Raw genomic sequence first — 15,034 nt, 5'->3', positions numbered from 1 at the left:
ATTCAACCTTGTATAAATAACTGATTTAAGGTTTATCACCTTGTGATCTATAAGGGCTAGAAATGGAAGGGACGTTTTATCACTCAAAAAAGAGATTCCTAAGGTTTAAAAAGGATGCTCAACTCTTGCTTCTGACACTCGTAAAAGCTCCTAAAAGTTAGGCCTTAACAATCACATCGTTATTAATAGGTTGCAAGAATTATATTTTTGTGTTTGTCTAATTTTTAAGCATTTTAAATTTTTTTGATTGATTTAAATTTTTATTATTGCAGGAAATTCAGGGAGTAAATAATTAAGGGCAAATACTGAGATTCAAATTGTTAAAGCTTTATCATTGTTAAAACACAAATTGTCAAGCCACACAAAATAATTATACGTAAATCAAACTCTGAATTCTCAAGCATGATATTTCTAATTTTGCCTGTTGGTTAAGGCCAGTGATTATAAATGGAAATATGTTTTCATTGGGGAGGTGTGTGAAATAAACATTTACCAACATTTATCAATGAAAATCAAATCCCGCTAAGCCTAATTTTTATGTCTGGGAAAGCTGTTTTTCTTTTCCTTTGAGGTCTTCACAGTGGGACTCATGGTGCTAAGGGAACCTGGCCTGTTACAGGAAGGATACTAAAATAATATCAGGCTTAAAGTTAAGTATGTGAGTAGTCCCTTAGGACTATCCACATGCTTAAAATGTATCATGTATGTAAACGTTTGTAGGACTGCAGCCATAAGGCTTACCATCTCTCAAATGTATCCGCACCCCCCTTGTTAGTGTGGTATGTAACAATTCCATGGTGATACGATAAATTTGGCTTTTGAAGGGTTTTGTGCACCAGAGTCACTTAGAGGCTTTTAAAACCACCACTTCTGAGTATCAGAGGGGTCGCCGTGTTCGTCTGAATCTGCATAAACAACGAGAAATCCTGTGGCACCTTATAGCCGAACAGATTTATTGGAGCATAAGCTTTCGTGGGCAAAGACCCACTTCGTCAGCTGCATGTCACCTCTGAGTGTGGATCATTTGAGGTGACTTGTATGGCTTAGCTGCAGCTTTGACACTTATGAGCACCCTGGTCATCCAGAACTCCTATGGATTAATAAAATCACCCTTAAAAAAATAGTCTTCTGTCCATTATCATTCTGAAGGCATTCTCTGTAATGGGAACTAATGCAGCGCTCTTCACTTGAAGGCTGGTCTATCCAGCCTTTTATATCACTACAGTAAAACTCCAATAGTCCGGCACTCCTGATAGTCCGGCATCAAAATGGCAAGAACCTAGTGAGTGAGCTTCGGCAAAAAATGAGTCACAAGGTAACAGCAGCAGCAGCTGAACTGAGCAAAAAGGGTAAAAAAGGCTTAAACTAAAACATTACAGTATACTGTATATAGTATGTACAATAAAAAGGGCTAGGAACACTTTATATACAGTATATAATGTATACAGCATATATATAAAACCATCTTATAGTACCTCCTTATAGTCCGGCATATCTGATAATCCGGCACCATCTAGGTCCCATAGGTTCCAGATTATTGGAAGTCTACTGTATATCTTTTAGAAAATAGCTTTGAAAATTGAGGAAATTACATTACAGCAGGCATAGTTTGTGCGCAGTTAGAGTGTGTAAGCTGTACCCTATTACATTATTGAAATAAGATACATTAGTATCGGCATCTTTATACCAGTATAACTGGACCTACACAAGGAGGCTACTCTAGTTTAACCATTTTGATAATAAATCATACCCCAAAGCAACATCACTGAATCATTACAAAAACCTGTAGCTTGGTATGCAAAAGGGCCTATGTGAGCCCCTTTCTGTTTGACTTTTATAGTACTAGTGGTAGATTTTGTCAACTCTATTTCCCCTGGAACAATCTATCAATGAATAGATACCTTAATAGATTTCTGATCTCAGACATGATAAAGTGAAACCTGGTTATGGAAAGAGGAAGTGATATTCAGTCTGCTCAAAATGTCATTTTTTAGCACGTAAGTAACTCAAATACTTGACAAATAGTTGGAGGAAAGCCAGTTATACTTAAAAATATCCCACAATTTCTAAACTTTATTAAAAAAAAGTGGATAGAAAATGGTGCAAAAAGGCAAAACTTTTAGAAAAAATTGTCAAAATGATTAGCTAATTCTTCAAGGGATTTCGGACTATGCTACAAAGTTTGTCATGCATGAATATGAGTTCCGCAGCCCGGAAGTGGCATTAGGACACGGCTGAGGTAGGGAGAAGCACTAGCTGTTGAATGGTTTGGGATAAGTAGTAGTTCATGTCCCTAATATGCCAGATGTACTGTTCAGACGAGGCCCTCGGTGCAACAAAAGTGGTGTTCTTCTTAATTCCAGGGTAAAGTTTTTGGCCAAGAGCATGTGTGGCTCAGAGCCTATGTGTGGGAAGCAGTGGTGCTGGGGGTGCTGCAGCACCCCAATATTTTGCACCCGGCTTTCCTATCTCCAGAAGCCAGCCCCACTGCAGAACCACCACCTGCCCTGCCAGCCCTTGGTCTCGGCCACTGGGTGACCCCTCTGGTATCCCACTGGCCTCGCCATCCCCAGGAGCCCACATGCTCCGATAGTCCCACTCTCCCCTACATCCAGGCCACTGCTGCTTGGGGTCCTGCCACCAGTGGGAGCTCTGCTTCTGGCCTCAGCCTGGGGCTCTGCAGCTATCTCTGGCTGTGGCTGGGTTGCCCGTGTTCCTGGGCCAGGCAGACTAATGCCATTTGCAGTAATTTTGACAAGTCTCAGAGGGGTCGCTGTGGGACTCTGAATCTGCATAAACAACAAGGAGTCCTGTGGCACTTTATAGACTGTGGCACCTTATAGACTAACCGATGTATTGGAGCATGAGCTTTCGTGGGCAAAGACCCACCTAATCTGACGTGCATCTGACGAAGTGGGTCTTTGCCCTCATGTTCCGATAAATCTGTTAGTCCATAAGGTGCCACAAGACTTCTAGTAATTTTGATAGCACTCTAAATGCATAGAACCCTCACTCCTCCGCCACCCAAACTCCCTCCTTTCCCCCTGCCTAAGGCTCTGGGAGGGAGTTTGGATGCTGGGTGCAAGAGGAGGTGCAGGCCCTGGAAAGACGTTTGGGTGCAGGAAAGGGTGCAGGGGTCAGGCTCCGGAAGGGAATGTGGGTGTGGGAGAGAATTTGGGGTGCAGGCTCTGGCTGGGGCAGGGATTGGGGGCTGCAGGCTCTGGAGGGTGTAGGAGGGTGCTTACCTGGAGCACCCCTTTCTGGTGCCAAGGTGAGGGGTGTCTCCCCACGCACTGCTGCCCACAGGCACAACCCTCCCCCCTGCAGCTCCCATTGGCCACAATGGAGAATCACATTCCTTTGGGGCTGCAGGGAGTGGTGTGGTGGGTGCATCTGGTCCTGGACAATGGTAGCGTCAAGCCCTAGGCTGGGAATATTGCTTGTGCTTGGGCACCATGGGCCCATCGAACTTGCTGTCTGTGTGTCAAATTTCCATTTTTCCAGCACGTTGTCCCTCTTGTCATTTTCTCTAGAAACTGGTGACAATTGTGTGAATCCTCAGAAAGTCTCAGGAAGAAAGAAGAGGAGTTAATCTTAACTTCAGATTTAACTGCCACGAGAGGAGTTATATCTGTGCCACAAAATGCATACTTAAAATCACAAAGGGGGAGCAAGAAATTGGCAGATGGTACCCAAAGTTCCCATCCTCCACCCCCGAATTGGCTGCATCTTTCTCAGGAAGAATTTTGAAATTGTACAGCTGTTATCCCACGGCTGGAGAGGTCCCTTCCCTGACACTAAAAATACATTTATTGCAGCTCCAGCGACCTCCTGCCTCCCTGCGCTCTTACCCTCTGGGGATTTCCATGCAACAGGCTTATGAAATAGCTTTTAACCCAAGCAGTCTCCTAGCTGTACTTCCCTGCAGTACTGATCTGGCAGTAGAATTAATCAGCATAGAACTAATTCAGGGATCTCCAAGAGGTGTGAGGTGAGCCTCACCATGCCACGAGAAGTAATGTTATTGTCCCCCCCCCTCCTTGACAAGTCTGCTTTATCTACAAACAAGCTCAGCCCAGCTCTGGAAGGGTCAGACCATGGTGACAAACCTCACCACACCTGTAACCTAAGAAGGTGACCGTGGCTCTGTAGTGTTTGAAGGGTTACACAGTGTGGATTTACTGCTGTAGCCCAGTCAGGGGCCTTAGAGATGGGAACCAAACACGAATTTTTAAAGAAACAGAAGTAAAGCCATTAATGTAGCTGGGGCGACAGTGTGAGGTGGGGGGAGGGCACTCTGTGCCCCAGGAAGGGGCAGGGATGCCCAAACCACGCTGTGCCCCACCCCCCAGACATCACTTAGCACATCCTGGAGCATGCCACTCAGGACTCCGAACAGCAATGTAAAGGGCCTGGCCCCAGCTGCTGCCTTTGCTACAGTAGCTGGGAGACCTGGGCCCCTTTAAACCCCTGGGCCCTCAGGCAGTTGCCTCCTTTGTTCATCTCGCTTGGCAGGCCTGAAAATAGCAGCCAAGATGGCACAGGGTCTGAGCGTGTAAAAAGTCAGATTCTGGCCTTAAGAAGTTATCAGAAGAGACTGATCCTAGCAACAGTCACGGCGAGGAGTCACCCCATTGATTTCAGGGGGACGATTCGTGGGTAATAAGTAGCGAGTCTGGTAGGAAGTGACACTTCCAGACTGCCCAAAGTCTTGTGACAGGGAGCTCTTCTGGTGCTTCTCAAGCAGCAGGTAACTAACATGTTAGCGTGCACATGAGGAAATAAACCATGCTCCTTCCTGGTAGGGCCATGTTTAATTCTACACCAGCAGAAGCAAGGGTGTAGAAAACAAATCTGCCTCAAAATAGGTTACCTTGGAAGGGAAGGCTTTACAAAAAACGGACAGAAAAAAGGCCATAAACTGAGGGGTGTCTAAGAGCACATCTGACTGCCCATGTGCAAAACATGGGATTTAAAGCAGAAAAACCAGCCATTTCTGCAGCTGCTTTATTTGGAGAGGGTTACATTATCAAGTGTAAGCTACTGTTCCACATCTGAGCTCCAAGATTAGCAATAGGGCAACTAAAGCGGGCATTTAAGAAAACTTTTCAGCATCTCAGGTTTCAAGCAGGCTCTCTGAATCCAATTAATTTCAATCTGTGCTGTTGGAAAATGAGCTTCATTCCAATATGAGCTCATTGCTTCAAATTCAGCCTTAACTAGAAGGGACACCTGAGAGAACTTCCAAGTGAGCCTCCGCAGTCCTAAGAAACTTGCACATCTAAGTTGTCTGGGAGCAAATCAGCGTGGGAAGCGAGATTTGATGGTTGGCGTGTTATTATAGTTGACGATGGAGCATGATGAATAAAAGGATTTCTTCCCTTGTTGTTTGTGGAGTTGTTGTAGCCACCCTGGAGATGAAATCTTTTCTTGGACCAACTTCTGTTGGTGAAAGTGACGAGAGCTCAGTGTAAGCTCAAGAGCTTGTCTCTTTCACCTACAGAAGTTGGTTCCAAATAATACAGTACCTCACCTCTGTCTTCTAGATCTGGACTGAGTCCTCTCGCCAGCTTGTCGAGAGGAGAGTTGTGTCATGCTTCTGTTTTTTGCTCAGTCCCCCACCTTTTATGCTTTTGCAATGCAATTAAGGAATGAATGAATGATCAGTGTGCACTCCTGGCTCATGCCTGACTGTATTTTCCAAGCACCAAGAACCCAGTTCCCAGTTCTGTGTTCTAGCTGAGAGACACAGGCAGCATCTTGGGCCCCTTCCCTGTGGGGCTTTAGTTCGCTTTAGGAGCAGAGCATGTGTGGGAAGAACAGATTCAGTGAGAGAGAGTGATTGTTCTTAGATTTTTTTTAACTTTGTTTGTTAAAAGAATCCGACATGGGGAAAAGAGGAGTGCAGCTACTGGAGGAAATGGGAGCAGCCCATAGTCAGATCATGCACGCACAGGGTCAAATAGTGTGGGACCCAGCACTGGACAATGTGGGAACTCTGCCATTCCCCTTGTATGTGAAGTGCTACGAGGGGAAAAGAAATTGTACTCAGATGTGACGCATTACTATGACTTATGTTTTCAAAGCACAACGCTAGCACATTCAGCTGAGGACTGACTGCAGCCCCACAGATCAGCTAATACTTGAAACAAACAACTGTCTTTTGGTGGTGGGCCAGGTTCATACCATGCTTCTGTTTTCTCTCCCAAGACAGTGGGGTGGATTTATTGATGGAAGCACTGGCCAGAGGGGTACATGGACCATAGAACTCTGGCAGACCATAGTATGTCCTGTTCATCAGAATCCTTAATCTTTCTTCAGCTAAGGCAGCCAGCATGCTGATTTGGTTATTTTGTGAAAGATGCAGCTGTCAGCGGGTAGAGGTTGGTTATGGATTCTGTGGATCAGCGTTGGGTTGGCAATACTGAATTCCCTGTGACTGCCATCAGAGTTCTACTACCTTGGGCCTGGATACTGAACTAATGGCACCCTTTCTCCGAGACTCTCAGCTCAGCTCTACAAAAGTGGGCTACTAGCTTTGTGATATTTGGACTGTCCTCCTGGGACCCTACCTGCACTCAGATAGGGAGCAAGCAACACTGTGCTGCACGGCCAGCGAGTAGCTATTTCTGTGTTTGGTAGTGTGCACAGATAAAATTAGAGCTGCAGCTTTGGGTGTTTCAGTTCCTGAGGGGCAGAGCAGGACTACCGTTTCCTCTATCCTTTGATATGCAGGCTCATAACCACTAGTGAGTGTTTGTAGGGCAGAGAAGGTAAATGCCAATTGGCTTTATTTGTTTAGAACTGACCTGGGCTGCTGAATACCCAAAAATGGATGGAATAGGCTAGAAGAGCCCCTTGTTCAGTTTCAACATCAGTGATGCTTCTGATCAGCACATTGCAACGAGCTGGCGTATTTCACGAAAGGCTTTACATCCCCCGGTCGTTCCAAGGAGATGAGCCCTTGGGAAGCCTCTTAGCATCAGGTGCTTGTACCAGTTACACTGTTGTAATTCTCCTCTCCTCTGTCTTCCAGGTACAATGGTTTGGTGACCAGCTCGCGAGCCAAAGGTATAATTGCCATCTGTTGGGTCTTATCCTTCATAATCGGCCTGACGCCCATGCTGGGCTGGAACAAATGTTCCCAAAGGGAAGCTCAGTATACCAATAACTCCTTGTCCAACAACTGCAGTGAAAACATGATTGCTTGTCTCTTTGAAACTGTGGTCACCATGGAGTATATGGTCTACTACAATTTCTTTGCCTGTGTGCTGGTGCCCCTCCTCCTTATGTTTGGCATCTACTTAAAAATCTTCCTGGCAGCCAGACGGCAGCTCAAGCAAATGGAGAACAAGATGGTACATGGGGAACGCTCACGCTCTACTTTGCAGAAGGAAGTCCATGCGGCCAAGTCCTTGGCCATCATTGTTGGGTTGTTTGCCGTCTGTTGGCTTCCACTCCACATTATAAATTGTTTCACCCTCTTTTGCCCAAGTTGTGTGCGTCCTCCTCTCTGGCTGATGTACCTGGCCATTATTCTGTCTCATGCCAACTCCGTGGTGAACCCATTGATCTATGCCTACCGGATCAGGGAATTCCGGTTCACCTTTCGTAAAATTCTCAGGCAACATATTATAGGCAGGAAGCAGTTCAAGACTGGTACTGCCAGTACTAGGACTTCCACTTATGGTGGGGATGGAGAGAATACCAGCATTAGGATCAGTGAGTATGCTCTGAACATATACAACAATGGGGAGTTGGGTGCTATCCACAAAGATACTGACAAGCAGGACTTGAGTAAATGCAAGGCAGGTTTGGAATGGCACCCCAATGGGAATTCACTAGATATGGAGATAAATGGGCATCTCCCACACTCCTGCAAAAATGGGGACCTGTCAGGTGGATGCAGGAACATGGAGCTTCTTAGTGAAGAGCTAATTGGCATGCATGTCTCTTACTCTGAACTGGAGAATTCAACCTTGGAAGCAGCTGACATTTCCTGATAATTCTTGCAGTGTCTTCCCACTGGATGAAATCTGTTCCTTTGTTTTTTCTTTTTTCTATTGGCTGTTTCTGCTATAACAGAAAGGGAGGGTGAGTGGAAGAGAGGAGTGACTCCGGGTAACTACTGGGCAGGGAGGTCCTGCTCTGGATTTGTGGGAAGATCTTAAGAGTTAGACTGGAGAAAGTCTGAGAGGCACTATTTTGGACAAAGGAAGCGGAGGGTCACTAGAGGTGTCAAAGGTCCAACTCAGAGAAACCGAGCAAAGGCTAAATCTGACAATTTTAGCAGTGGGAGATTCTCTGGTCAAGCAGGATGTGTTGTGACATTATGCTGTCCTGTGTCCGTGGTTGTTCATCAGTACAGTGTTTTTACCAACAGTAATAAAGATGTGGCTAAAATATTTACTTCTTCATGAGGAAGAGGGGATGGGGCTTTTAACACTGGCTTCTAACAAAAGTAGAAGGTATAGCAATGCCTACTGGCTAGGAATGATGCTTATACTACCTAGAGAGTGAAGGGATTCACCTGGTGGGAACTTTCAGTGCCTTCGACTGTGAGATTCTGTTTTAAAATCAGTTTTCAAAGCTTAGCAGAGCCACCAATTTCATGATTTTCCCACTCACTGTTAGATCACTACAGTACACTACATTATAATGAGCTGGAATATCCACAGAAGGTCTTACCTCCCCTGTGTTCCATAGAGAGGGTGTGCTGAGAAGCTACTTATACATAAGTCGCTATTTCATTGTCATTTATGAATGTGTACAAGAGAAGGTGGCTCTACCCAACCCCTGAGCCTATGGCATCCCAGCTATGTCCTGGCATGCTGAAATAAATGAAATAAACCAAATTTCTGACCCTTCCACTTCACTGAAAGAACAAAGACTATATATGATGATTTGATAGTTTTATTAGCCAAAGGAATACCAGTAGGTGTCTGCATGAGTGGGCAAAAACAGGGTAGCGGCAGGTCTACTGTAGGGAGGGCTGATCGGGTGGTGATGGCAGGTTTTGTGAACAGCTAGCTGATGTGATGGGAGGAATGATAGAACCTAGGCTGGTTCTAGGTCCATGTTTGCAATGTCTTTGTAGCTGGTTCTTTCCTCTGTCTTCATATCTCTCTGCCTGTGTACAAAGAATGCCCATTCACTTCATAGCCTTAATTGTGTTTTATCTACATTTTCTCATTTTGGTGAACTTTCATTTCTCATCTGTTAACTTTTAACACTGAAGTTTGTTTTAAGGTCTGGAATTCAAATGAACCCAAGTTCATTTTTTTCCTGTCTTGTTTCAAACCACTTCTAGAATCAGGTTAATTGTGAAGCCTTGCTTTTCTGTAGTGTGTGGGTATGTACTGTGAACGCGTGACTGTGTGTATGTGTACACCAGTAGAAGTGGGGCATGGGAGTGTGGTTTGAGAAGAACATTTGTGTTTCAGAAAACTAGAAAACCACCACCAGTGCAGCCTCCCTGAGTTGTGCAGACAGTGCATTAGCTTGGCCTGCTTGTCTGATAGACCATGATCTCATCAGTCACAGGGTGCATAGTAATGTGGTGTATTATGAAGGGTTTTTACATTCGGTGAGAGGGCCTCATTACTTGTGGCTGGTGAAGCTAATCATCCTACATGTGGGTCAATAAAATCTTTATCCCAGCCCCACTAGCTTATACTCTGCATGAAACATGCATGTTACCAACCCCCCTCCCCCCACACCTATTCCAAATTACTCCAAAATAGCTATTTCCAGTGCTTTTTCTGTGCTGATATGCACTAGTATGACGGAAACCTGCTGCTGGGACATGTGGCAATTAAAGGGGCCACTGTGACCGCATTTCGGCCCCGACCTCCCAGATCTCCAGGTTTTGTTTTGTTTTGAAACCATCTGGCAACCCTAGTACCAGCATTTTTTTTTTTAATGCAAAGGAAGGACTGGCTATTGCTAAAACACTGATCTGGAAATAAATCTGATATCACAGAGTCTTCTGGGACTAGAGGCAGGTGCCTCTGTCCCATAGGAAAACTAGGAATCTTCCTTTTCGTGATTCATTCTTTGACCCTGAAGCATTTAGATACTGCCTCTCAATTCAGTCACAATGGGATTAATAATACTGTAGTAAAGCCATGGCTACCTACAGAATCACAGTTCTGAATATGTTGCATACTAGGACCACTTCAAACCTCACTGAAACTACAGGGATAGACATCAGATCAAGTGATTCTTTTTTGAGGGGAGGGAGTCTGAAATTCGTGATCTAGAAAAGGAAACACAGTGCTTATTCTTATTCATGGCTTATTGACAAGCTATATAAAGGGAATTTCCTTTCTGTTGTGTTCTCTGAGTGAAAAGGGGTGCAGAGGCTGGTCTTCAACTTCAGGAGAGAGGTTAGCAGTGGCGCTCCCAGGCCACTACATGGCTTTTAGCAAGTATATCTGTCAGACAAGCAGAAAGTTTCTTTTGCCAGCAAAGATCTCAGTGAAATGACAAGGCAAATATTATAACAATAGACACATCACAGTCCAGTTGAATCAGTTCCTTTTTGGCATGAGTCTTCCAAATAGCTCATTCCTCTGAGATTAGACTATCAGGCAGGCACTAGCAACACGCATTAGGTCATTTCCCTGTTCCCTTACATCATTGTTAGTCCTGCTGTCGTTTGCTTTGGGTATTTTATTACTCTTGATCTTTCCTGGTGAAACGTGGGGGATTATGCATCTCCAGCCTTCTGTAACCTTCCAGAAGCAGAGACATACATAAAGGGAAAAGAGGTTCTGATCTTTCCAGAACTTGGTTAGGTATTGAAATAGTGCTAAGAATAACATAAGATGACATCCTGCCTTCATGTCTTAACAATTAGGTCCACACAGAACCTGAGTGGGGAAAGAAGTATGGGAAAATACCAGCATTGCTCATGTGCTGGAACACACAGAAGTGCAGCAAGTATGTGCTGACATGTTCTGGTGGCTGTCACACATGGGATCTGTCTGATGCTATATTACATCAAACTTTACAAGAGCCAACTTAGATTGTATGCCTTCCACTACTCCCCAAGCTTCCTCACAGCCGATATGTAGCTTGCTTACTACCAGCACAGAGATGGTCTACAAAGAATCTATAGCGTTAGCAGCTAGCATTGTTATTGCATAGTGACACTGACAGCAGATGACACAGATGCAGTATTGAACTCCCTGTCAAGGTACTACCAACCCCCAGCATTGAAAAACCATCAGTCCACCTCCCAAACACCACGAGATTTTAAATAGCAGAGCATTCAGGTTCTGTTTATTCGCCTTCCTCTTTTTGAGCTTTTTTTAGGATTCCCGCTTTCAGGTTTGACTCCATCTTTGTGAACCAGGAGTATGGATTTGAATGTGAGAACGTGGCTCCCAGAGCTGGGGCTGTAGCAAACCTTGTCGCATGGTGTGAGACTCATTGTCTGATTGTGATTGGCAGAGGGTCTGAAGAGAAACAGGGAGCTCTGTGCAAAGCACTTGTTTTCCTACTGCCTATCCTCTCTGACTTTTTCAGCTATCTACTGTTATACTCTCCTCTCAACTACAAGGATCAGTGGTCCGTGAAAAGGTGAAAGGCGATGTAGTTTTCCCCCTTACTGCCTCATGTCCTCCTCCCTTCCTTTGCAGTGGAGAATGGCTAGCTGATGAAATACAGCTGTTCTGAAGAAGAGAAGGAGCCTGCATAAGGGGGCTGGCAGGGCGGTGGATATTAGGAGCAGGAGGAGAATAACTCTTATGGAAGCCAAGTTGCGGGGAACTGGTCCAATGGGCAGGAGGTAGTAGTTAGAGGGAGTCTGTTCCAGTTCAGTGAAACTATTCTTTTAAAAATGGCCCTATCGCTTCAGAGAAAGCTATCTACTGTCTGACTCTGTGTGAGGAAATTCCATGAATTTCAGCATTCCCAGCAGACTAGTAAATTCCGGGGTTTATTTGCCTTGCACTGTTTTAGAAGAGGTTTTGGCTGGTTGCCAGGATTCACTTTATTAAGAGCCATTCTTAGGACCTTTTGTTTGATGGCATGCTATCTGACTATGTCTGTGCAACACATCACAACTTTATTCTGTATGGCATGGTTCAGACGGACTGGTTCCGAAATCCTGTGCAGGTTCAGAGTTAAATAGCAGAAAGCTATGTATCAACAAGACTAAGATGGCTGAATGGTAGATGACATTTGAAAATTGGTGGAAAGAAATAGGAAAGGCTATTTCAGACAATGAGGTTTTTACAAATGAATGTAATTTGTGCTGGTCAGTAAGAGAACACTTGTGCTGGGGAGTTTGGAAAAAATAGGGAGGATTTTGGATAGCTTTGGGGTTGGGGGGAGAAGTGTGAAAGAGGACTGTGGGATATTCAAGGGGCAGAAATATGCTGGAAAATTTGGGAAGGGAGCGCTTGGGGCTTTAGGAAGGCACACAAGTGGCACGGCTATTCTGAATAACCCATGTTTCCCATATTTATGCTGACTTTTCCCAAGCTGATGGTTCCCATTTGGTGGTTATGTGGCTGAGGAAAAATGGATTTTGGAGGGGGTCCTCCATCTACAAGGATGGCTAGTCACACAGCAGCCATGCTTCTAAGCAGGGTGTCATGCCAGAGCTGTAAAATACTACAGTATTCGTTGATAGGGATGCTGCCTAAAGATCAGTCCTCTCCATAGTTACCATAGGCACGGGAATCTGCCCTGACACCTCACACCAATGCTGAGCGGAAGAGGTCAAAAGCCTGATTTTTTTATCTTCCTTACGCCAGCATGAATCAGGAGTAACAAATGAAATTTCATCAGTGGGAAATCAGTGTGAGAAGACAATCTGGACCCAAATATCTAGAATGTGGGAATCAGGTGAGAGTCTGTTCCTTGGACCTCTCAGCCTTATTTTGGAAGGTAGATTAGTTCAACCCATAATTAACCTCCTTTCCACTCACAGATTTTCCTCCCTTTCCTCTGTTCTTCAAAGCCATCATCCCCATCTTGTATTACAAGATGTCCCGTGGGGCAAAAGGACCCAAATACCCTCCTGCCTACATGGTATTTCTTACCTTTTTAATTTAAATGTTTTATAAATGATACATTGGCTGCTTCACCTTTCCCTCTGTCATCATCTGTCACTTAGGTGTTGGAGTGGTGTGGCAGAAGAGGGGGTGGATTCTGTGCATGCAATTATATTTTAAGTGCATTGACCAATGGTTTAGAATGTGATAAGTCATCAGACAGCTGGGCACTAAGGGGTCCACTGCTGGTGGTGCTGCTGAGTGTAATGTCTTGGTTATGTTTTTTTAAATGAGCATTAAAATAATAAAATATATTTCTAAAGGAGTGTGAGTGCTTTTGTATTCTGGGGCTGCAGAAGCTGGGCTGTTCACTGGGTTTGTTTACCCTCTTCACATTTTGGCTCCTTCTGTTAGACCTTGTGTCAGGGCTGTTTCCTACTCTGGCAGTTCAGGTGCAGAAGGTGAGGGCCTGCAAAGACATGAAATATACCTTGCCACTACAGGCTCTGGTTACAAAAACTCCCCCAGAATCACAGATTCACTGACTTGGGGGGGGGGGGGGGTGGCTGCTAACATCAAATGATATTTATCCCTAAAACTGGGGCCAAACACTTATTCTCCCCCAGGTATACCCCCAAGCTCTTTTGCCCCAAAATAACTTGAAAAAAGAAAAGAGAAAAACAAACTGCAGTCTCTGATAACTGACCTCCGAGTCTGAGGCAAACAGATGCACACAGACAGACCCCTGTTACTCTCCAGGACACAAGAATCAAATCAACACCTTAAAACGTGATTTTTATTACAAAATAAAAGATATTCTTGAGAGAGCATACTTGTCTGCTAGATGTTACAGAGCAATTAAAGAAAACAAATTAAAACCCTGGGAACAATTCTTAAATGGTAAAGCGGGGAGGGAAGGCATAGATTCACACAGAGCAGTTCAAACCAAACCACAAAATAAAAATACCTTGATCCTGACTAGATTAATTTCCCCTATTTTCCTTTATTTTCCTTTACCTATTCCTGGTCTTCTCTTGGTTCAGTCCACTTCCATGCCTAAAATTCCTTGTAGGCATGGTAGTCCTGCACGGGTTTAAATTATTCTCTGTGTCTCAACTCCTGGTTTAACTCTCCCTCACAAAGAAAAAGCAGGCAAAGTGTCTATATCCAATTCAAATTCCAGCACCTTATCTCAATTGGTACTCCTGGCTCCTCCTGCCAACCCCCTTGCTAGCTGAGTTTAATCCCTTACTAAGGGTGCTGGTCAGCACTCCTATTATCTATTATACCTTGCCTGAAAGAATTAGCATGACCCAAGATGACAGTCCCAGACAGAAACTCTTTGCATCCCTGGTTTGCTGGGTTCTATTATCCTGGCACTGGGAGGAATAACACTGATGTGCTGAATACAGCTGTACATTGCTCTGCATGATGATTGCTAGTGTACTATGATTTGGCCAATGTACAAGTCCATGTGGCAAGCTGTTGGGTAGTCAGGCACCTGAGCGGGGAATACACTTGCACCATGGCTGTGACTTTAGCACTCACTTCTCATCTGCTTGGATGCCCCGCTTTCCCAGTGCACCTCAGTGCTTTATCAGTACACTTCAAACCTCCTACATGCAGGGACATTGCTGTTCCATTGCTGGATCACTGTTTGGCTTTGGCAATGCACCTCAGTCCTGATCTGCACCATCCTTGCCCTTCCAGTCCTGGCCCTTTGCTAATGCTAGGAATTCTAGGGAGAGAGTGACCACTGTTCTGCCTCTCAGGCTGGCATGACAGTGTTGACAGGCTGCAGAAAGAACTGCATCTTCCTTCCCTATGCTGACAGCCAGGAAGGGGGAGGAGGGCTTAGTGAAAGTGAATACGATCCATAACAGAGAGCAAGAGATGAAGAAGTGAGCTCCTGTCCCCATGGACTCAGAGTAAGCAAGGCCTGAAGTGCACAGTGCAGGGTGACATTGAAAATATTTTTCACAAACACTGTTTTGTTTTGAATCATCAAAGAGAAAGAGCTTGGAGGA

The 15,034-nt window shown here is 44.7% G+C and overlaps 1 protein-coding gene and 1 long non-coding RNA gene across 6 annotated transcripts in view; one reads left to right on the top strand and one right to left on the bottom strand.

Annotated features, from left to right (window-relative positions):
* ADORA2A (adenosine A2a receptor) overlaps window positions 1-13,333 on the top strand; it is a 37,650-nt gene extending 24,317 nt beyond the window's left edge. For all 4 annotated transcript variants that reach the window (XM_075897993.1, XM_075897992.1, XM_075897994.1 and 1 more), the window contains one exon: window positions 7,037-13,333. In XM_075897993.1, the coding sequence (XP_075754108.1) occupies window positions 7,037-8,003 (967 nt within the window). In that variant the 3' untranslated portion in view covers window positions 8,004-13,333. The remainder of the gene's footprint in view (window positions 1-7,036) is intronic.
* Window positions 1-15,034, bottom strand: part of LOC142818458 (uncharacterized) — a 60,650-nt gene that overhangs the window by 12,511 nt on the left and 33,105 nt on the right. Inside the window, exon 3 of one of the 2 annotated variants that reach the window (XR_012895934.1) lies at window positions 8,997-9,130. The exons of the other annotated variant lie outside the window; for it this stretch is intronic. This is a non-coding gene — a long non-coding RNA (uncharacterized LOC142818458). Of the gene's footprint in view, window positions 1-8,996; window positions 9,131-15,034 lie in introns of those variants that run through there. 2 annotated transcript variants of the gene reach the window in all.

Source organism: Pelodiscus sinensis, chromosome 15 (genome assembly GCF_049634645.1).
Source record: "Pelodiscus sinensis isolate JC-2024 chromosome 15, ASM4963464v1, whole genome shotgun sequence".
NCBI classification, from domain to species: domain Eukaryota; kingdom Metazoa; phylum Chordata; order Testudines; family Trionychidae; genus Pelodiscus; species Pelodiscus sinensis.
Note: the sequence above shows the minus strand (reverse complement) of the source record. Positions and strands in the feature narration are given on the sequence as shown.